Below are 24,329 nucleotides of genomic sequence, written 5' to 3'. Positions count from 1 at the left end.
GGAACCATCTTCGGAGGACCAAGAGAGATACAGTGGATGCTTATTGCGAGAGATTCTGGAGCTCTTTTCTACCTGCCTCTTCATTTAAGAGGATCTCATTCAGAGAACAGATTGAGCGGTTTACGTTGGGTCCAGCTACAGAGATCCGAGATCACTGCTTGGGACAGAAGTCAGCTTCTATTCAAGAGTTGATGAGTCATGAGAAACGGGGTTTTGCCATTTTCTCTAGCAGTCTGACCTACCCCACCGGTGAGGTCATGACACAACGAGCCGAACAGACTTCAGCGAATGAAAGTAGAAAGAGAAAGAGCAACCAAGAAAAGAAGAATGCACGACCCAATCTTACTCCTGAGGAGAGAGCTCGCTTCATCAGGGAAGGGAAGTGCTTTGGGTGCGGGGAACATGGACATATCTCCGTGAAGTGCCCTAACAAGGCACCGAATGAACAACATGAAGAAAGGCCAGAAAGTTCTACAACAGCTAAGAGACATGGCAAAAAAGGCAGATAAAAAGCAGAACTGGTACCACCACATAGCGCAGGACCTAAACCGAATCAAATGAATAAAAGTACAACCTTTGCCGCTTATGGGGCAAAGTGAAGGATCAGGAAGCTCTTTTGAAGGAGCCAAGGCAAACTTCTTTTCACTTGGAATTCGTGGCTCGATTTGGAACTACGCTCGACAGGCTGAGGCCACAGGCGAAGGTAGTTCGAGTGGCACGCGGACAGGATGTTGCCATTACTCCGAGCATTGGCAGATGTCGTTCGCAATGACAAGGGTGTTCAAGGCAGGCGAGTGACGTTCTACTCGAAATCCCTTGGTTCCACAACAACTACGCCGAGGTTGACTACCAGGCCGAGAAAGCGACACTGACAAATGAAGGGCTCAGAGATTGTACTTGATGAATTTTATTTTCTTTACTCATTCTTTTGGGATCTCGGATCAGAAGACTCAATGGGAAAAGTACCTACCTTTGGTGGAATTTGCCTACAATAACACGATACACTCTTCAAAGGGGAAGGCGCCATTTGAGATTGTTGAAGGTGCTGCGGAAGTTCCACCCTTCCTAAGCACGAAGATAAGATTTTTGAAGCGGATGAATATACGCGAGACTTAGATGCGGCTTTTGCCAAGGTTCGCGAGACTTTGCAGAAATCTCCAGAACGACAGAAAAAGGCAGCGGATCGCCATGTCGCGAATTGAAATTGAAGGAGGATGATTGGGTGCTCTTACGTTTTAAGAAGGCATGCCTGAGAAAGAAAAAGGGAAAGAAGAGGCTTTTTCCAAAGCTTAGTATGCAATACTACGAACCTTTCCAGATCTCTGAAAAGATAAATGATGTCTCCTTCCGACTGAAATTGCTTGATACTTGGAGGATTCACAATGCATTTCATGTGAGTCTCTTGAAACCTTTTAAGGGTGATGTGTTTGATGATGGGGATCCTAATGAGCAACCCGAAGTGGAAGAAAATGAGGAGATCCTTGTTCCTGAACAGATTTTGGCACATAAGGATACGAAGAATAAAGGTAAACTTTAAAGTCCGAAGGCAATTCTTGGTTAAGTTCAAGAACTATTCTGCATTAGATGCGAAGTGGATGGAGGAGAAGGACCTAGCAGATACTCCTCAGATTGTGACACTTTACCTCGATGCTTTTGGTTTAGCATTGTCTACTCCAAATAGAACCTAGAATTCAGCTTGGCCGGAGATCTGGTGCAATGGGATGCACAAGAGGGGAGTCACTCCCCTCCTTTGTCAACAGATGCCTTGATTCAGATACTAGAGTCACTGATGTCTCTTCGAGCTTCAAGGATATTGAAAGCTGACAGTATTCTGCTGTATGACTTTATGAAATGGAATTCCTGATTATGATACTGATTTGTTCTTCACTTCTTTTAAGTGCAGGAACTGATAGACGAAATAACTACAGCATTTTGGTCTAATTGATCTCGAATAGACATGGTTGCAATAGGGGTTAGTCAATCGGACATCAATGAGGTCCCGATTGGATCTAGATGCGATTGCTAGCTACATTGCCGATAAATAATGGTCTAAGATCCGAATGAATGTTGAATGTCATGTGATGTCTAGTGATATCCTGTGATGTCGTGTGATGTAACTGTCGATTGGTACATGTGCTAGATGTGTGTTCCTAGTACGTAGGTACTAACAGTTAGTGTCTGCTAAAACGGTTTATGGCCTCAGTCTATTTTGCAGGAGTAATCAAGGGCGATTACAATGCCTTCAAGAGGGGGGTATGTCACAAAGTGATGACGTGGCTACCCGATAGGAAAGCCTGAGTGCTGCTGGAAACTGTTATGTCCCGCTCACAGGAGAGGGGATCTAGCCCAGATGCCGTCGGGATGGACGTCCAGTGTCTGGGCGGATGTAGTGTGAACACGGCCAGAGTCGCCGGCCATTATTATAAAAGGGAGGACCTTCGGCTCCGATAGAAGAAAGATCCCGAGGCCATCTCCGGCTAAGAGAGCTCACCCTCCATCGGGCTTGTACCTGAGGGCATAAACCTCGAGAGTTCCAATGAGTTGTGCAGAGCATATGGCAAAGTCAACGGCATGAAAGCCCTGAACTTTGATCACGGAGCTACCAAAAATTTCATCCATCTAAAATTCTTGAAGCAGATAGACTTCGATTATGATATGTGAGCTATCTACCGGACAAAGTCACAAAGTGGTCCCGCTAATTGGGGCTCTTCCAATGACTATTCAAGGATACCATGGAAAAACCGACTTCCACATCATGAGGTTTGGCAATTGCGACATGGTTTTGGGCATGCCTTGGCGCGACAAGAATGACACGACCCCCCTGACCCGGAACCGTACGTTACCCTGATGCAGAAGGACAAGCCAATCGTCCTCAAAAGTCGGCTATCTGAACAAAACCGTGAATGGGCTTTCTAGATGTTTTGTATTTAGATGCTTTTGAACTTTGTTTGAGAAAGTACTGATTGAAAGTGGTTGGAAATGGTGGTGTCTGTTTTAAACCTGTCTTGGTGCCGATTTGAATTGTTTGACTTTGGTTTTAATACTGGTTTCCATGATTGGTGATTTACTCCTGGGTGTAGTAGTGAGTATGTTGTTTTGGTATTGTCCGAACTTCGGAACGACGTAGACGGGATGTCTGGGGAGTGTTTTATTGTACGTTGGAAAGCCTCTGAACGATGCAGATGGGAGGATTGGGGAACATTCAGTTGTATGCTTAAAACCTCCGAGCGACAAAGACTGCGATCTGGGGAGCGTTTGGTTGTATCAGTCCTTTGAGCTCATCTGTTGAGATGGTTGTCATTCCCATGATGGAGTTTTATCTTTTGAGTGGGGGAGGTAGTGTATAATCAAGAGATTTGTGGTCATAGGCCGGCCGAACTAATGCTTAATATGCAATGTTTTGGGGATTCTTGTCAATAAATTTCCCTGAAGAACCAAAGAGAGGGTTTGGTAATACCAGATGAGGATCCTTGCAACTCAGCTGCAGTTTTGCAGACAAAGAAATCATTATCAGCACCTACAGGGTATTTGAGTATGATGATTCTCGAAGAGTTATGTAATGACAAGGATGAGATATCAATGCATTAATGCCCTTTTGATTTCTCATGAATATGATTTGCTCCTTCTCTGCCAAGTTTAGGACCCCACTTTATCCATGACGTGTATCAATGAAATCAGTGGTTGCTCTTTAGCCTTTCCAACATACCCCAACACTCTTGTCCTTCCCATATCTGCTTTGTTTGTGAATTTTTTAAATATCCAGCATGGTTTTCTTGATAATGTTTTCTTATTCTGACAGCTGATAATTTTGTTAAATCTTTTGATGTATTTCTATGCTATTTTGACAGTGAGAAGGATCTGCTTCTGATGCCATCAAATACAGCAGGATTGCCTCTCGTTCAATGGCCTCTCTTCTTACTAGTTAGCAAGGTATGACTGGCTTCAAAGCTGTAAGCTTAATGTTTAGTGTCTTCAACTCTGAATGGTAGCGTAAGGGTGTGGGAAGAAAGAAGAGGGAAAGGGTTGGACTTGTTGGCTGCTATTTATTTGTAGCTTTTCTGGCAATGAACACTTCTTGATGGTGTTTGTTACACAGGTTTTTCTGGCCATGGATCTGGCCATGGAGAAGAAAGAGAGCTCTGAGGAGATATGGGAGAAGCTAGGCAAGGATCAATACATGGCTTCAGCTGTTAGAGAAGTGTTTGAGAGTGTGTGCATGCTACTCACAGATCTGGTTGACGGGGAGGGAGGGAAATGGTTGGTGTTTTGTTTTTTATGTACGTGAAATTACCAGAGATTTGACTGTTCTTAAGGCTTCATTGGTCTCGATGTCTAGGTTTCAACGGGTTTTTGAGGATGTGAATAGAAGTGTGATTGACAAAAGCTTTTTTGCGTACTTTCAAATCAATAACATTCAAGATGTTGTCAAGAAGATAACAGCACTGACTGGCCTACTAGTGAGTTTCTGTGCCAAACATGTTTGAACTTGTATATGTTGTCTTTTTGCTGTCCTAAGAATGTATTCTGAACAGTTGTTCTCTTGCATGAATCTACTATTGTGCGAAACCAAGTTTCTAATCTTCTTCTACTTCAAATGTGATCAGAAAAGCAATAACGAGGGAGGTGTGGCTTCAGCAGTACAAGGGCTGTATGAAGCTGTGTATAATTTTCTTTCAGATCGATCAAGGTATGGTAACTTGAAGGCTATCCTTTTTCCTCTTTGAAGTTGCTTAATTGAAAGAAACCCTTATTGTGAGAGTTGTTTTCTTATTATGCCTGGATTTTGAAGAGGAAGAATTTCAGAGTTGTAACCTTTATAGAAGAATTGGGTTACTAAAGCTCTTGCACCGTTTATAACTTTGTGCTTGATCATAAGTAGACATGGTAATCCAGCATACATCAGACGACAGTCTGTATTGAACAGTTGCTAGTTTGGTTCCAAGTGCTGTTTGCTGACCTTATACTTGATACTATCTTCTTTGTTGGTTTATAACTTATAGATCCTCCAGCAGTCTGTATGAAAATTATACTTAATTTCATTTATCTCTCACATATTTATTCTGCTATCTCTCTATGTTTAACATATCTGCCTCATTTACAGGGATTCGTACCCAAAACTTTCACCTGCAGATGTCAGGATAAAATTTGGCAGTGTCCGCCTACCTAAGGATGACAGGGTTTATGCCTTAATCATGCATATTTAAATTTTATATATGCTGTCATTTGTGCGTTGAAGCAAAGCTGCAGAGGTTTCAACAAATATTACTGATTTGCGACTCAACTATTTTGTTTTTAACAGAAAGAGGCAATCAAGAGATTGCATTCACTTCTGACAATCAAGGAGTCAGCAGCTACAGTACCAAAGAATCTGGAGGCACGTCGGCGACTCGAGTTTTTTACCAACTCCTTGTTCATGAAGATGCCAGTGCCTCCAACTGTTAGAGCGATGAAATCCTTTAGGTAGAACTGGTCACTGAGTTGATTGTGTAGCATATTGATTATGATTGATTATCTTTTTGTTTTCTCTTCAGTGTCTATACTCCCTATTATGAAGAAATTGTCATGTATAGCAAGGAGGAATTGCGCGAAGACAATGAGGATGGCATTTCTACTCTCTTTTACCTTCAGAAAATATTTCCAGGTGCAATATTGGAAGTTATTTAAGTAGTTTCATGTTTGGTATTTGTTTGCAACAGGCATGATACTCTTGTTCACCCAATCACTCATTAATGTGGTGTGTAAAGAGAGGAACAACACGGTGATTGCATGGGCCATGACATGGCTGGTCGAGCAGCTTGGATCTCTAGAGATGAGAGGATATTCCATAGACACATGGAATGAGAAATGAGAATCGGGGATGGCATGAACTGCCATTCCCTGTGACTATATAGTCACATGGAATGAGGACCGGAACAGGAAATGGGAACAAGGAACGGGTACGGTAGACTGGAAAATGACCATTCCTTGTGACTATGGGATATGCAGTCGGACAAACTATGCAAGGAGGAGGTGGAGGGACAGGAGCAGGAGGTGGAGAGTGAGGAGAATTATGTATGCAGTGAACACATCACGTTCGAAAATACTTTTTAGATAATGAACTCTGAAACACATCCTGTCCATAATCCGACCAACAACAACGGATTGGCGCACTTATGCATAGTGTTTTAGATACGTCTGATTGGTTCCCTTCCAGATGCATGTGCCTTGAACTCCGACCCAGAGGTTCAAATACCGATAACTTGAACAACACAAGGGTCCAAATTAATTATATGGAGAAGTCTTTGCCCCTCTCTGCCACACACAAGCCTCTTTGTGACTGAAGCTAGTGGCGGCAAGTACCCTTTGACTAGAAATCTGATGGCGAGGCCACTGTGGCCGCCGCCACGTGTGCCATGCCGGTCTTTGTCAAATCTTTATTACCATAATCTCTATCCAACTTGCCTTTATCTTTGTCTATTTGTGAGTTCTTGCTTTTGCCTTTTTAAACCTCCGAGCCAAACAAAGCGTCTTGTCGCATTTAGAACAATGGTTGTCAGACCTCGTGGGTACCGAGGCAGTTGATAGAGTAATGGTACTGCCATCCTTGTCTAGCGTGTCTTTGCCTCTGTCCTCGAGTGAACTCATCCAAGTGCTTAATTTCAAAGCGGTACGAAGTGTAAGCTGAGGTGCACTTTGCCCGAACACTGCTCTACCCTGTCCCCCAAAGCCAACTTTTTAGTGTCAGCAGAGCAGCACATTCTGGGAAGGTTTTTTACAGAACATTAAACGACAGAGAGCCAGTTTTGCAAGCGGAAACAGACAAAGATTACCACATTCTTTCAAAGATCTACTACTCTCTAGAGGGCAGAGACCCTCAAGGTCAACAAGAGAGAAAAAGTGCCTGGTATTCGGTCGCCGTCCACATGCTTGATGGAGGAGATTATGGAGTACTACACGCGGGAAGTTTTCCTCATGGGAGACTTCCATGCCCGGATATGGTGACCAGTGTGAGACCTATACTCTCGAGGACCCCAAATTATTACATATGATGGACCTCATCCGAGCCTCAGCAGACATAGCCGACCCACCACTGCCTTTGGACGCCATTTACTCAGACTAGAGCAAGCGGCATGACGAACGATGAAGACCCTGTTCCCTCACACATCACAAGTGGCGAGCTTTCGAGGAGGGAGGGGAGCTTGAGCTTTACCGCCTATTCATGAGTACTGATAGTGGAATAGCGTGCGGAACTCTTAGAGAGCCCCACTCTACCACACCCATTGAGGACCCACATGCATGGCATGATTATGCAGAAACGTTGTATGAGATCGTTGGGCAGCCTTTAATCCTAGAGCCACTCAAGCCACAACCTATCATCACAACTTTCTTCACTACAACTATGCAACCACGAGCCAGACTACATAACTGTAGATCTGCTAACCACATAGGACTACATAATGAGCAGCTCGTTTATGCAGCCAACATCGGTTCGGAGACCCTTTCTGAGACTGGACTGGTTTCTTGTCTGCATAACCTTTTGTGAGGGTCAATAGCGTGAGGTTTTCTTGAGCTGGGGGATTCTCGAATGTTGAGATCCTTTCGGTGATACAGGTTGCTGGAGTATCCCTTTTTCGTGGCCTCGCCATAAGACATGTATAGAGAGGGCTAGGTGCATTTGACGCCGTGTTGGTAGTCTTGGGTCAGCTTTTGACTTTTTATGCTTAGTTAGTGGTTGATGCACCTGTTTTATGCTATGAGAGCATTACTTTTTATACGTTACTGATCTCTTGTAACAGTTTTGGATTGAGATTCTGTCAGTTTTTTGAGAAAACTCTGCCGAATTATTTTCAGAATTACCAGTGTTTATCACCATATTATCTTTAGCTTGCAGCCATGTCATCTAGTGGTGAGAAAGATATTTACAATATCTGGAAATTTGATAGGACGAATTTTGCTATATGGAAAGAGCAGACTCAAGATGTTCTTATACAAAAAGGCCAGCTGGATCCTATCATGGAGCGCCCAGAGGGTGATTATGCAGATGTTGAGTGGGAGAAACTTGATGCTAAGGCCAAATCTACCCTCTGTTTGCATTTGGCCAAATTTGTGTACTTTACTATAGTTGGAGAAAGAACTGCTAGAGATGTATGGGATAAGTTGTGTTCTAGTTATGAGAAGAAAAGTGCCACTAATAAGGTTTTCTTGATGAAGAAGCTGTTTGACCTCCGTATGAAGGAAGAGGGCACTATTTCTACTCGCATTGATGAGTTCAATATCATTTTCACTCAGTTGACCACTCAGGGTTTGGTCTTCGATGAGGAAATCAAATGTATCTTCTTGCTATACAGTTTACCCTCATCTTTGGATATGTTATGTACTGCAATTAGCAACTCAACACCTGGTACCGGTCTAGTGTACAATGACATTCTTGGGAGTCTGTTTATCGAGGAGATTCGCAGGAATCTATTGAAGGCAAGAAGGATGGTGATGCGTACGTTGCTAGTGATAGACAGAGGGATCGCACTCAAAGTCGTGCCAAAAGCAAGGAACGTGGGGGCTCACGTAGTAAGTCTCGGGGTTCTATGCGTAATGTCGAGTGCTATCACTGCCATAAAAAAGGGCATGTGAAGAAGGATTGTAGGAAATGGCAGGAAAGCAAGAAGGATAAACAATCCTGTGAAACTTCTAAGTTTGATGATTCAAACAAGGGCAAAGCAAAGTTAGAGGGGATCAATGTGCTAGAGTCTTCAAATGCTCTTATTGTAGAGACTCTTTCAGCGGTTGTTATGCCACTTACCTCTGATGTGTTGGTCTTCACAACAGATCTACCTGTCGAGGCTCTTGTTACAGAAGATGCGCAGTATGCACAGAATTGGATAGTAGATTCTGGTGCGAGTTTCCATGTGACACCACATAGAGAGTGGTTCTCTACTTATTCTCACTCTTGTGGCAAAGTGAGACTTGGTGATGCTTATGAACTAGACATTGAGGGTGTCGGAAACGTCAAATTGCATCTAAGGAATGGCACGCACTTTACTTTATGTAATGTCAGACATGTGCCCAAGTTGACTAAAAGCTTGATTTTTGTTGGTCAGCTTGATGATTTGGGCTACAACACCGCATTTGGCAATGGTTCGTGGATAGTACGCAAAGGTAATCTTGTTGTACTCAGAGGTCAGAAGCATGGTCATGATTACATTTCTATAGCCGAGCTGTCGTCTATTACTGAGTTGTGGCATTGCCGGCTAGGTCATATTAGCCAAAAAGGAATGAGAACTCTGACTCGTTTTGGCTACTTACCTGTCTTGTCTAATGTTGACTTTCCTGTCTGTGAGCACTGTATCTATGGCAAACAGACTAGGTCCGTGCACTTACCATTGGGTCAAAAGCGAGCTGAACCTCTAGATTTAGTACATAGTGATGTTTGTGGTCCTATGTCAATCAAATCTCTAGGGGGGGACCAGCTATTTTGTGACATTCATAGATGACTCTACTCGAAAGGTGTGGGCATATCCTTTGAAACATAGGGATCAAGTTCTTCCTGTGTTCCAGAAATTTTTAGCACTTGTTGAGAATCAGTCTGGCAAGAAACTCAAGAGGTTGCGGACTGACAACGGTGGAGAGTATGTCTCCAAGGAGTTTGACAATTTCTGTGCTAAGAGCGGGATTAAAAGGCAGTTCATTGCACCATACACACCAGCTCAGAATGGAGTTGTTGAGCGCATGAATTGTACGATTCAAGAGGAGTCACAGCCATGCTTTCTAGGGAAAATCTCACACAAGGCTTTTGGGCAGAAGCCGTCTTGACTGCAGTGCACAATATAAATCGTTCGCGTAGAACGCCATTGAATTATGAGATTCCAGAAGGGTTATGGTCTAAACATAAGCCCCACTATGACCATCTACGTGTTTTTGGTTGTGAAGCTTATGCTCACGTGCCTAAACAAGTTCGACAGAAGTTAGAGCCAAAGTCACACAAATGTATTTTCATTGGATATGGTGCAGATGGAGAGATGGGATATTGTCTCTGGCACCCGGAATCTCGTCGAGTCATCCGTAGTTCAGATGTGATCTTCAACGAGTCAAAGATGCATAAACAACCTATCAAGGAAACAGAGATTCGGAGAGTCACTTTTGAGGATGTTGCATCAGAGACAATGAAATCAACTCAGCGGGCTAGTGATGTACCTTCCACTAGCAATGCTCCAGAGGGAGCGGATACCAATGGTCAAGGAGTGAGACGGGCTACTAGAGTCTCTCGTCCACCTACGCGTTTCGAGCCAGGTCTTGATTACATCATGTTGACCTATTGCGGTAAGTCAAGCTGCTACCAAGAAGCCATGATGACGGATGATGTGGTTAAGTGGAAGCAAGCTATGCAATCTGAGTATAACTCGATTCTGGCTAATGACACTTTGGACTTGGTAGAACTGCCAAATGATGCGAAAGCTTTACCTTGCAAATGGGTTTACAAGAAGAAATTTACCTCAGGTGATCCAAATCCAAAGTACAAGGCTAGACTTGTAACCAAAGGGTTCAAACAGCGAAAGGGATGACAACGCTTAGAACCGTACCTGGTCTTGTAGCGATTGAGGACATGGAACTTGTCCAAATGGATGTGAAGACAACATTTCTTCACGGGGATCTCGATGAGGATGTTTACATGTAGCAGCCTGAAAGGTTTGTTCAAGAGAATGCATCTCATGAGGAGCTAGTATGTAAGCTCAAAAAGGCACTTTATGGCTTAAAGCAGGGTTCAAGGCAGTGGTGTCATAATTTGATGCATGTATGAGGTCTCAAGCATATAAAAGGAGCGAAGAGGATCACTGCTTGTACACAAGAAAGCTAGATGATGGCTCAAGGATCATTCTAGTTTTGTATGTTGATGATATGCTTATAGTTGGGAAATCCATTGCCGAAATTTCCAACTTGAAGAAAACACTTAGCAATAATTTTGCAATGAAAGATTTGGGGGATTGTACACACTTTCTTGGCATGCGAATCAAACGAGATCGCAAACATCGTATTCTTGAGTTATCTCAGGAAACATACATTGAGAATGTTTTGCAGCGTTTCAATATGCAGTGGGGGAAAGCATTGAGTACCCCAATGCATGCATTCTTGAAACTCAGCAAGGAAGATGCACCCAAATCTGATATTGAGCGAGCTGTACATTCTTCAGCAGTGGGCAGTCTGATGTATGCTATGGTGGCCACAAGACCAGACATTGCTTTTGCAGTGGAGTGGTGAGCCGATATATGGCAAATCCTGGCAGCAAGCATTCGGAAGCAGTGAAGCACATTCTTAGGTACCTCAAAGGTACGGTCGGCAGGTGTTTACGCTTTGGGAATAGTGATGCATCCATCGTGGGTTATGCGGATGGTTCCTCGAAGCCTCAGCTTTCTATTCCTAGGGCAAAACCCTATTCCAACGAACTTCCGTTCCCTATTCCAACTCCTCAAGAACCAAGGTTCTCGCCTCTGGATCCCACCCTCCAGACTTAGGGCATGGCATCCTTGTAACTCTTTTCCGACTCTGTTCCCAGAGTCCTCTTCTTGCAGAATAACTCTGCTTTCCCGGACATGAAGTCCTTCCCTTGGGAATTTCAACTTCCGGATTACACCTTGAGAGACTACCTGTCTCCGATCCATGGATCTACTTCTCAAGCTCAGGTACAAACCCTTGGGTTGATCTGGGTGAAGTTCCTCAGAGCACTTTCTCCCACAGAGGCTCATGCCTTCCTCTGCTCGTACTCCCTCACTAAGAGGAAGTACACCTACAAACAAATACTTAGACATCGTAACATGAAAATCGTTATCTTCAAAGTCTCGACGCTCGAAACGCAACTCGGTTTTTGAAAAGCAATTCCCCGGAAGAGACCTCTACATAGAAAATCCTCTCTTCGAATCATACACACAAAAGAGGTGTGTTCTCGGGTTCTTCTCGTAAATCAGCCCCGTCTATGATGTTTATGGGCTGAAAACAGAGAAAAACAGCAGCTTGTCACGATGGAAACACGCACCGTAGGCACTTCTTCGTGAGGCAACTCGCGCACTGGGTTCTGGCGACATCGAGTACACTTAGGGCAGCCATGGGCATCACTGGCAACGTCTTCTTTGCGGCTAAAATCTGCAGCAGCATCTCCTCCTTGCGAAAGTTGGTCTTCTCTGTGGGAGAGGGTGTGCGATGCTTTTATAGCTCCTTGGCCACGGCAAAGATAGCAGAGCATTGGCTGCTCACGTAGAGATCGCCGCCGTTTTTCGTTTTTTTTTTTTTTTTTGGGGTTGCGCTGCTCTGCGAGAAAAAGAGAGAAATCGTTGATTGGTTTTTGCTGCTTTAGTAATTGGGCAATCGGTCACCTTTAAAAATGGTCCGAATTTGTCCAAAAACTCAATAAAACCTTATAAGTTAAAAACAATGCTTTCACAGCACTTCCCAGGCGTCCCTGGATGCAATAACATACACAATTTCATAGACTTCCTTGGAGGAAAGCATCTGCTTTCCCGAAAAGCAATCCCGCTTTCTCAAAAAGCATGTGTTTTTTCCAAAGTTTCCTTTGAACCCATCTTCATTCAAGTGCTTGCTTTTCTTTGTGCACAATTCTAACACAGTTCGGAATTTCCTTTCGACTATGGATATCCCCTTACCGATGTACCCGTCACCCACCTTGTGACGCATTAGGAATACCCATCACCTAGTCCTTTCCTACCGAACTTACGGTACAATCTCCTTCAGGATGCTCTTTGTCACCCATCCTATGACGCATCAGAGATGTCCGTTCCCGGATGGTCGAATACTTCTTTCCGACGCTCCCTGTCACCCATCCGATGTGACGCATCCAAAGTACCCGTTCTTGGTGACCTTACAGATATTCCCGTTCTCAGTGCTCCCGTCATTACTCTGAATGACGCACTAGGAATACTCCGTACTCGGATGTCTCCTGTGAGAAAAACCCTCTCACTTAAACTTTCCAATAATTCATTTAGAATTATTTTTCCTTGGTGTTCCAAGCGAGAAAACCCTCTCACTTATAAATCCAACAATTAATTTATAATTATTTTCCTGTCAGATAAAGCCAATTTAGCAACAACAAAGCTTGGAGGTATCCCCAATACATATCATGCTTTATGTTGACGACATTGTTTTCATATGTGAGTCATTGGAGGACTTACAACAACACTTTGAGGCTCTTGACGACTTCTGTAGAGAAATAGGGCCGATAGTGAACCTTGGGAAAACCAACGTCATGATCTTTCATACTTCCAAGGCAGTCCTTAGTATGACAGTCTCTATGGCGGCAGGCAAACACGTAGAGCCGATGGAGTCTTACATGTACTTGGGAGTCACTGTTGCCAACCCACCCAGGTGCTTCACCATGGCAAAGGCGGCAACGGAGAGGTCAACCAGATGATATGCGGCTCTGGCCATTCTAGATAGAAGATGCCATTGGACACACTTTCAAGAGCCTCGTAGCAAGGGGTGGCTCTTTGACATTTTGGTCAACCCAGCTTTGATGTACGTCGTTGCACTATGGGTCCCTAGACTATTAGCTGCCCAAGGACACAAGATGTCATCCTACTCGGGGATTTCAATGGTAGGACATCATTTTATCAGGCATCTTTCTTTGAAACTTCCGAGGAGATGTTGAGAGAGCTAGACTCCATAGAGATGGAGCTCTTCAGGACCTCAGAGGATATTGAGGAATCTACAGAGTATGGGAGATATCTGATTGAGATGGGCACAACACATGGATTGGCTATTTTGAATGCCCTTGATAGATACCCACTTGCTTCCCTCATAGGCATGGTGCAAGCACTGTGGATTATGTTTTGGCTCCCACATCACTTATACCATGCATTCATGACTTATTAGTCTCGCTCAGACCTGTTGGAGTGGCTGTATATCATGCTCAAATATCTTTTGTAGTAGATTTTACTTACACTATTGGTGGCTTTCATCATGGAGCACATCGCCATCCGAGATACCTCTATTGCTTTATGCCGATCATATTGTGCTTCTTTCAGACTCTCTGGAGGGTTTGCAAGGACATCTAGATGCGTTAAATGCTTATTCACATGACAATGGGCTTTCCATCAACCTTGGCAAAACCAAGGTGATAGTATTTAATACTAAAATGCAATGGGTTAGGTGATCAACACCTATTTTTGGATATGGACAGGAGATAGTTATGTTCGTGTTGTAGTTGGTGGACCTTTCGTCCCAAATTGATGATGTGGCATGATCACCTGGGCATGACTAGATGACGTGGAAGGCTGTACAGAGATCCCGCAAATTGTGTTGACTATTGAGGCTACCGTACGGATTTTCCGCAAAAAGCGCTCACATGCTGATGTGGCTATTGTACGGATTTGTGCCAATTGCGTTGGCGGCTTTTTTGGGCAGTTTTCAGACCATATGCTTTTGGGATAAATTGCTTTTGAGTTTACCGCTTTTGGGGCTCTGTCTTTGGGGAATCCCTTGTAAGAATAAATAAGACCATTCCGAAAAAGGTCGTGCTCGCTGCTGTTGCCCGCTCCCTCCACCTCGCCATCGCTGCTCCCCCCAAAAAAACAAAAGCCCTCGCGCACCCCCTGCTGTCTTCTGCGCGCAGGCCCTTGGCTGCCCATGTTTCGCTCAACCCAACCCGCTGCCCATCCCCGCCTGATGCCCGTCACCTGCCCCCCCCCGCTACCCAGTGCCCTGCCCACCTCCCGTTGCCCGCCCAGCCACCCTCGCCGCTACCTTATCCTCTCGCCTTCCTTTTGCCCGCCCCGCCTGCCTACCTATAGCCTTTTGCCCCTTGCCCCGCCCTCCTACATCTTGAGTTTTTAGGCTTTCTTGCTTGTCGAGCCTCGCCAATAACCTTGGCGTGTTTGGTCCAGCGGGAGGTCCCCCCCTCGTCTTCATTCCTTCATCTCTCTCCGCAATAGTAGACACAAATCGAGGCTCAAGCTTCGCTACAAAGGAACTCCACTGAAGTCCCCTCGCTCGACCCCGCTGAGCCAACCATTCGACTTGCTCTTTCACTGACAGAGCAAGCAAGCCTAGTACCTTCCTTGTTTTTCGAGATACAGGGTGAGGGACGCTTACACCGAGTTGGAGTAGAGGCCCCGTAGGTGTCAGAGTGTTGTTTTCAGAGGATCCAAGTGGTGGGCATCTGTGGGAGGACTTGTGTCATCCGTCCTGACCCACCAGCTCTTAAGACTGGACACTGGAGACTGTGGCCTTGGGAGAGCTGTCCAGTGGCTTGAGTACAGTGGGATCCTGGAGAGTGGCTTTGGAGGGACCCTTTCTCCTCTTGCAGACCACCCAGGTGTCCCCTTTCGTTTAGTACATTGTTCGACTAGGACGTCACATACTGGCAGCACAGAGAGAGGCTCGCCGTGCTGCAGCACCTCATTTGCAAGAGAAGGGTCTCACAACTGAGTTTTTGGCAGCTTTTTGGGAGAGGTTGTGGGACTCCAGACAACCGAGACGAGTCACTTTCTTCCAGTGGCTGGTCGCACACAGAGCTATAGCAGTTGAGAGCTGGCTTGTACATAGTGGTCTCTCGGCTGCATGTACAGCTTGTGGAGAGTCAGTGTCACTGTCTTTGGGATTGTCCTTTTGCACAACAGGTGTGGCTTCGTGTTCTTCAGTTGATGCCAGCTCTTTTCACAGCTTGGCAGTACACTTGGGGGGCAGCTGCCTGGTCCACCCTCACGGGGCCGGCACTTCAGATTGAGCTATCTTTCACCAACAGGATAATAGTGATGCAGGGGGTCGACCTACACTCCAGCCTGCTACAGAGCTTATTCCATAGGAGTGGTGCAGTTAGAGAGAGGAGTGCTGGGAGCTTATTAGTGGCTTGACACTCTGGTTCATCTTGCGGGTCCCGCTGCTTCCGCATTTTTCAAGGCTCGCCCTGTACCACAGGCAGAGGCTGTTTGGGATCATTGGCTAGAGCTGATCCATACTCTCAGAGGACAGCTCGAGAGACTCCAGGGCAACTCTGACCGCATGCGGGAGCGCAGAGGCTTTCTTACGACTCTAGCGTCCTGGGCCTTTCTTCACCATGGTCTAGGGTGTACTCAGATGGCATTACCGTCCACTTGTGTGGCTTTTCTCTCCTCCCATCTCTTGATTTAGCCTCATTGTACATATGCTGTTTTACATATGCTGTTTTTTCATTGGGAGAGTCTCCCTATCTGGATTGTTGTAGCCCTCTCTTGTAGAGGGGTTTGTAGCCCCATTGGCAGTTTCATTAACTAATAGAAGGGTCTTTTTCTCGGGGAAAAAAAAAGATTATCAGACATGATCTCATTCGAATAAATATTAGGAGGACTTGGCTATTTGTGCGACATGAATTGGGGATGATGATGGCTTGTTATTGAGACCATCTTCTTTGGACGACAAATGATGGGTTTATCTCATGCCCCAAGTATAAGGACACCCACCTATCTCATGGGATTGGATGTGTTATTGGTTTGCTTATGTAGCTCATCTTGTGACAATCTACGGACATATCATGCCACCGAAGAACGGAGCCAACTTGCAGATCCGGGCGAAGGGGTCTAAATCCTAAGAAGAAGAAGCAACAGAAGAAGTTTTACCAACTTGCAAAGTCTTGCCGAGCGGCCTATTTTTAAAGAAGAGTTCTTGCCAACTTTTGGGATCTTGTCCGATGGGGCCTAAGTGACCTAAAGGCATCAAAACAAATCTGGGCACAGACATAAAAGGCTTGCGTAATAAAGTGATGATGTGGCATAGGCTGTACGGAGTTTCAGAATTTTACGTTGGTAGCTGATGATGTGGTAGCCTGTACGGATTTTCGTTTTACGTTGATGGCGTGGTATCTGTTTGGATTTTTGCAAAATGTGCTAGCAGCTTTTGGCGCTAGGTATTTTGGCACCAGATGCTTTTAGAACTTGAAGATTTCATGGCCAAGGGCCTTTAAATATGAGCCAAGGGCTCATTCTCTGGCATGCTTCAGTGTGGAGATGCGGAGGATAGAATACCGACATTCCGAGTTCAAGCAATATAAAGAAACACCAAAAGGGGCACCAAGGTTTGGGGCCAGTGCTCTGTGGGGGTGGAACTCCTCCACTCCCCCTCTCGTGTCGTACATCTCTTTCAGTTGAATATTATGTGAAGTGCTTAAAGTTGTTCAGTCTGTTCTTTTCCGTTGGCACGTGGTGCCTGTCCCCCTGACACATCTCACAAGGTTGAGATAGAGAGTGGCCAATACAAGGGCATACCCCGAGAGGAGAGATTATGCTAGCTTTGCTAGAGATAAATGAGCACTATATGTGCCAATGCACAACACACTATGAGATCCGCGGGCGTTTTCAAAGAGGGCTTTGGCCCCTTCTTTTGCATCATGCATTACTATGATCAGAGGTGCCTAGATCTCTTCTTGCTGGAGATTCGTAGACTCACAGAGACTACCCTTAGGAACAAAGGGCCTACAGTTAGAGAATCCATACAGGGCCAAATCACTACTTTCTACAAAGGGACTACTCGAGATGGGCCAATATGTATGCAGATGTAGAGCATATGAGGAGATCGGAGACAGATATCAGACCTTGTTTGGAGGGCAGCCCACTCTACACCAGATCCTGGATTTTTGAGACTAGCGACAGCTGGGCCATTTCCTTTTAGAGGTACAGTAGCATTGGGACTCTCTCCTTTATACGCTATCTACTATGAGAGATGAATGACAGACAACTCACAGACTTATTTTAGTGGACCACCACACATCACCCCCCAACCACACAGAGAGGGACTACTCTATAGCAGTTGAGGAGATCCGAGCTCGCAGACGTCCATGTGTCCATGGATGCAAGAGAGAGGTCCAGGAGATTTAGGAGCGCTACTCTAGATCTCTGCAGACGAGAGGTGCAGCCGCGAGCCTTTGCAAATCCGGCTGCCATCTTGCATGGATTGTTTACACCTTACCCTGAAAGGGCAGTGGTAATGCGTGTGCTAGTCTACACCCAACCATCTTATAGCCTCCCCATAGCGTACACACTGTCCGGCCATGCCGGTGGCCTTGCCCGTAGGACCCATGTCCTTACATTACTCCCCCCTTGGAGAATCATTTTCGTCCTCGAAAACAAATGTAGGAAAACGTTGCTTCAGTGCGGAGACATTCTCCCATGTAGAACCTTCTTCAGGTCTATCGAGCCATTTTACCAACAGGTGTCATCTGATATGATGTCTGGTGCGAAGCTCATGAGAATCCAAAATCTTTTCGGGCTCATGAGGGATGCTTGGCGGTTCGATAAGGTCAACTAACACCTGTGCCAATAACATTATCATTTTGTCCTAGCTGGAACACCGTAGAGTTTATATATATGCTCTATAAATAGCCTGCTAATTCCGGTGTCTTAACCGTAGTCTTAGTGGGACGAATCGACCCATCTTGGTAAGACGGTCTACAATTACGCATATGGCATCATGGCCACGATTTGTAGTAGGTAGTCCTACTACAAAATCCATAGAGATACTCTCCCACTTACCTTGTGGAATCTCTAAAGGATGTAAAAGGCCACCTACCTTGAGGCGCTCTGCCTTATTAACTTGGCATTGTTGGGGGCAGTTTAGTACGTACTCTTGAACATCATGATGTAAGCCCGGCCAATAAAATTGCCGTCGAACTAAGGCATACGTCTTACGAATACATGGATGACGAGCACTTAGGGCTATCATGACACTCAAATAAGATTTGGCGCCTACTGTGTGAGTCCTTTGGCACACATACTCTACCTTTGTGGAGTAAGTAGCCATCATCAATGGAAAAATTCTTCCATCGCTTAAGCTCTTCGTGAGTAGAGGTGGAGCTCTTTGTGTTGGATTTTTTATCTGCGCATGCAGAGACATGTTGATCTGGCTGTACAGAGACATGTGAGTGTGAGGGATCCCTTTTTAAAAATGCACTCCACACTTTAGCATGTGATTGATCTTGTGCACACTTGCCACGTAATGACTCTAAAGATCCACTCTTTATTTCCGTGAAAGCAAGTGAATTAATCTGAGGCATCCAACTCAGTGCATCCGCTACTACATTATATCGCCCCTTGCGATATCGTAGCTTACAATCATAATCTTGAAGGATTTCGGCCCATCTAGCTTTACGGCCCTTCAAGTCCGTTTGAGTAGTAATCCATTTGATACTCTCATGGTCAAAAACTACTTCAAACTCGGCACCATATAAATAGTGTCGCCACTTTCGTAAAGCGTGAATTATGGCATAGAGCTCTCTCTCATAGACACATAATTTTGTTGAGCTCTAACTTTTTACTTTCAAAGGCTATAGGTCTTCCCTCCTGGAGAAGTACCACACCAATTGCTTTATCACTAGTATCAGTCTCTACCACAAACGGCTTAAGTGGATCGACGATTGCGAGGATGGGAGCAGTGGCTATAGCTACCTTGAGCTGTTCGAAACTGCGCTTTTGGGCTTCTTCCCAAGAAAAGGTCTTACCTTTTGCTTTAAGTTGATCAGTCATAGGAAAATCAATTTTGGTATAATCACGGATATGCTGTCGATAAAATCCAGTCATGCCTAAAAATATTTGAAGCTCCTCAACCATGTTGGAATGTGACCATCGAAGAATAGCAACGACCTTGTGAGTGTCCATTTTGATGCCAGAATAAGAGATCACATGATCAATGTAATGTATCGCTGTTTTAAAGAAATCGCACTTGTTTTGCTTAGCATACAGCGCGTGAGCTCGTAGCTGTTCGAACACTAATCGTAAGTGTTCTATATGTTCATCTTCAATCTTACTGTAACTGAGAATGTCATCCAAGGAAAACCACAACAAATTTTCCAAGGTAGGGACGTACGACACTATCCATGAGTGTCATAAATGTAGCTGGAGCATTGGTTACACCAAAAGGCATAATTAAAAATTCAAAATGCTCGAACCGTGATTTAAAGGCAGTTTTGGAGATATCTTGCAGTAGGATACGCACCTGGTGGTATCGTGAACGAAGATCTATCTTTGTATAGTATCTTGCCTCGTGGAGTTGATCAAACAACTCATCCACTTGAGAGAGAGGATACTTGTTCTTGATGGTTATCGCATTTAATCTGCGATAATCTACGCACATGCGCATAGTACCATTTTTATTTTTTACCAAATAGAATTGGTGATGCCCAAGGCGAAGTGCTAGGTCTAATGAAACCACGAGCAAGGTGGTCAGGCAACCTCCTTGGCTTCTTTAGCACTCGTACGATAAGGTGGTTTACTCATCGGTTTAGTGCCTGGTAAGACATCTATGCCATGCTGCACATCTCGTGTAGGGGGTAAACCCGATGGTAAATCACTTGAGAACACAGCACTATACTCCATGAGTACGTGAGTCAGCTTTTGCGGTGCAAAAGGAGAAAGTAAACTAGAGTTATGCTGGGATGGAGAATCTTGTAATTCCTGTAATGTTTGTTTTACAACAGTTGCACGTTGCTCTATAGAATGAAAATTGAGAGCACTTTGCTCGTTAGATTTGTGAACACTTTGCTTATCATTAGAATTCTTTGCACTTCGCATACCATTACTAGAATTCACCGCACTTTGCTCTTCAGAATTCACAAGACTTGGAGACAAGCAATAACACAAAAAGACTTCATCTATTAAATCTGTTTTCTGCAAAATAGAAAGCTCGGCTGTACATATAGGAGGTGCAGATGGTATATTTTTCTCACCAAGCAAAAGCACATGTTTACCAATGGCCATGAAGGATAAGGAGTTGTGTTCATAATGAGTGTGCAATGTGTTTCCTAAACCATGCAGCCACTCTCGTCCTAAAACTACATTAGCACGGCCATGTTCATAACTTGGAAGTCAAGGGTCATTGTATGATCTTGAACAATAAGCTCAACCCCTTGAACTACCGTGTCCCATACTTCTTTATCATTCCCAGACATCTGCTCCACCGCATACTTATAAGAGCAAGGAGTCTGTGTAAGCTTCAATTTCTTGACTAGCTTATAGTTCTAGAAGTTATGAGTTGCAGCATCATCCACTAAAATACGAACAAATTGTCTGTTAATAGTGCCATGCATATGAATCAAATCATGGGGGCCAAAGGTGGGTTGCCACATTGAAGCAGGCACACAACGATTGTGCTTTTCTTCCATATGAAGAACCTCTAGAGCACAATATTTAGGAGATGAATCTAATGTGAGGCATTGCACCGTGTGCATGGCCTTTTCTTTGCCTTGCAAAAGAGGACAATCTTTCTTGTTATGTTGGTCCGAAAGACATCTAAAACACAAATTGTGTTTTTTTGCACGCTCAAAATCAGCCGTGTTGAGAGACCCACGTGGAGTATCTCGTGAGTGCTTATGCTTCTTAGCCTCTTGTGGGCGTGGAGACGTAGATTGTCTCTTAATCCTCTTGGAACGTGTGGGAGATCTACCTCGCCATTCGCTCTTAGCCACATTGCTCTTAGCAAAAATATTCTTAGAGTAGAGAACATTTCCTTTCCTCTCTTGGTCATCGTCATATCTTAGGCATAGTAACAGGGGACGCCCTTTTTCGGGCTTCCCGTCCCCACTTTTCCGTCCCCACTTGCCGTCCCGCTCTCTTTTTTGCACTCAAAATCCATTTCAGCCCCGTCCCTCGTCCCCCGTTCCCCCGTCCCGGAATGCGTCCCTTGTGACTATGATCTTAGGGCATGACTGATGGCTTCTTCCAAAGTTTTTGGATGTTGGGTCTTAACATGAAGACGATAGTCTTTGTCAAGACCCCTATTAAAACCCCGTATCTTTTGGAATTCATCTAGACCTTCTAGTTTTAATATGATTTCCCGATACTTTGAAAGGTACTATGTGAGAGAGAGGCCAGACATGCGGCATGCATCCCATGCTACCCAATTTTTATTTTATTCATTAGAGTCCAAAAATTCTTTGGAGAAAGAAGCTTGAAACGTAGCCCAAGATGGAGGACGAGCATCTATTGGAAATTTCATCCTCCACTTATAGGCCTTGCCTTTAAGAGATAGACTTGTTTCCACAGCCATCTTTATATCCGGGGTGTGTCTCAATCTATGAATATCACTCCATTTGTGTAAGAAGGTATTGACCGCATCCTTGTTGCGATCACGCTCTTCCCTGTGAAACTCAGGAATGGTAATGTTCTTAAGTAATGCATTGCTACCTTCTGCATCTTCTGCAGAACTTGTCTCTTGGACTCCTTGAGTCGGACGAGCTTGGTTCCCTTGAACCGTGCCACTTGTGGCTCCTTGAGCCATCTGTGAATTTATAAATTTCACAAGTAACTCCGTAAGATTGGTAACAGTTGCATTGAGTGCAAAGAGGTTGCTTTCAAGTACGCTTTGGCGATGTTCCAAAATCTTAAAGAAGCCATATCTACAAGCCCATGATCTCTTAGATCATGATCATCATGCATATTAGTATCAGCAGCACCCACGGTGCTCTGATTTTGATCTACGTGCTCAAAATTAAAAGTGTGTAGGTAGAATATCTTCACTCGCCATGGTAAACACACACTAATATAAAGAGAGAGAAAACATCAACAGCACCCGTGGTGCCCCGATTTTGATCTACGTGCTCAAAATCAAAAGTGTGTGTAGATGGGATATCCTCACTGGCCATGGTAAACACACACTAATGTAAAGAGAGAAAAAACGTCAACTTGTATCTTGTGAAATTGAAGTCTTTGTGTTTTGTATGCTCCGCGATTTACGTTGCATGCGAACCTTGCCTTGCGGGAATTGTAGCGCTTCACGTGTCGTTCGTCGTAAGAACACTTTTGTTGCCTCTTCACAAAAACTCGTCGTTTTTGTCAAGGCTTTTGCTCACTTTAAAGCTACCTCCTTGAGGAAAAAAGAATTTTTCAAGAAGTGAAAAGGAGGGGTGAAACTACTTCCTTGAAGTTTGAAGCTTTCCCTTTCCTTCTAGCTTTCCTTTCAACACAAGTATGCTATCTTTCCTTGTTATACACAACAATGGTCAATAGCTTGATGGTAAACTGTTGGCCTCTTACCCTCATGGGGTGGGTTCAACCCTCCTTCATGCAAGGGTTAAGCGGGCCTTCCTATGCGCGTAGCCAACGGCGCGGTCGAGTTTGCCTTGGTCGCCCGCCTTAGTCGTGCGCTGTGGAGGGCGTAGGTGTGGTGGCTACGGTCGGCTGTCGCTGTCTGTCCACGTGCGTTGGGCTAAGGAAACTGTGCGTGTCTTCTTTTTGCTGCATAGCGGAGGTGTCGCTGTCTGCAGAACATGTGAGAGAAGTAGCGCGTCGTATGCACATGCAACCCGCTTTTCCCCTCCTCCCAAAAATAGCTCTGATACCAATGAAAGGGCGGTGGTAATGCGTTTGCTAGTCTCCACCCAACCGTGCTATCTTATAGCCTCCCCTTAGCGTACACACTGTCCGCCCGTGCCGGTGGCATTGCCCGTAGGACCCATGTCCTTACATACCCGCCCATGCATCATGTCTTACACCTTGACTATAGTACTGGATGGCGCTAGAGTTATGATGACATTCCTTTTTCATGATTGTACTTCTCAACATATAGGATTGCATCTTCCCCCTAGATCTAGAGCCCCACCCCCCACTCCATGTGTCACTCCCCTCATCCCCCAGCCACCCCATGAGATACTATTTTTACTTGTGTATATTTTATCCTTCATGGACACACACAGGACACCTACCTCATGTACTGTGATCATTCTCATAGCCCGATTTCGGCCTCTAGTAGACGTTTAAAATCTCTCTCTCTCTCTCTCTCTCTCTCTCTCTCTCTCTCTCTCTCTCTCTCTATTGAGCAGACACGGGATAGCCACAAGAGCCACTCCCACAGCAGAGCTCCTGCTCGTCTCACACCAGAGGCACACTGATCGAAGGAGCGATTGAACTGGGGAAATCTAGGTGCCCAAGACTGCACAGCATCGACGGAGGCTACGTCAGAAGATTCGGAGCACTCTGGCCAGGCATACACGACGCCCGGTCAGACTACTAACCATGGAGGAGATTGATGAGATCCGCCAATGACCGATGCTAGATCTCCTGTGATTCAGCTATCCCAGCAAGCCGCCCATTTTTGCTTAGTTCACATCGACCACTCTAGGATCCCATAGTATATATCTTTGTTTTGTACTGTTGTTATTTTGTTACTCTGACTTTGTATCAGATCCACCACCTTGTAACTTTCTGGTCTCATAGGTCACTATGGCCTTTTGAAGACGTTAATATAACATTTCATTTCATTTCATCTCTCTCTCTCTCTCTCTCTCTCAGATGACAAACCACCACCACCACCTTCTGCCCAAACCCCACATCACCACCAAAAAAATGAAGGGAACTCTTTCCGTCTTTTTTTAATTTGTTCAAATTGATTCC

General features: G+C 44.8%; 1 protein-coding gene across 1 annotated transcript in view; it reads left to right on the top strand.

The window, feature by feature from the left end:
* Window positions 1-24,329, top strand: part of LOC147424445 (callose synthase 10-like) — a 203,621-nt gene that overhangs the window by 149,371 nt on the left and 29,921 nt on the right. Inside the window, exons 25-31 of the mRNA XM_086499522.1 lie at window positions 3,849-3,930; window positions 4,097-4,257; window positions 4,337-4,457; window positions 4,605-4,687; window positions 5,102-5,177; window positions 5,300-5,460; window positions 5,532-5,641. Coding sequence (XP_086355648.1) covers window positions 3,849-3,930; window positions 4,097-4,257; window positions 4,337-4,457; window positions 4,605-4,687; window positions 5,102-5,177; window positions 5,300-5,460; window positions 5,532-5,641 — 794 coding nt within the window. The remainder of the gene's footprint in view (window positions 1-3,848; window positions 3,931-4,096; window positions 4,258-4,336; window positions 4,458-4,604; window positions 4,688-5,101; window positions 5,178-5,299; window positions 5,461-5,531; window positions 5,642-24,329) is intronic.

This window comes from Adiantum capillus-veneris, chromosome 25, assembly GCF_014529385.1.
Source record: "Adiantum capillus-veneris isolate H3 chromosome 25, ASM1452938v2, whole genome shotgun sequence".
Classification (NCBI taxonomy): domain Eukaryota; kingdom Viridiplantae; phylum Streptophyta; class Polypodiopsida; order Polypodiales; family Pteridaceae; genus Adiantum; species Adiantum capillus-veneris.
This window is presented reverse-complemented; position numbering and strand designations above follow the sequence as displayed.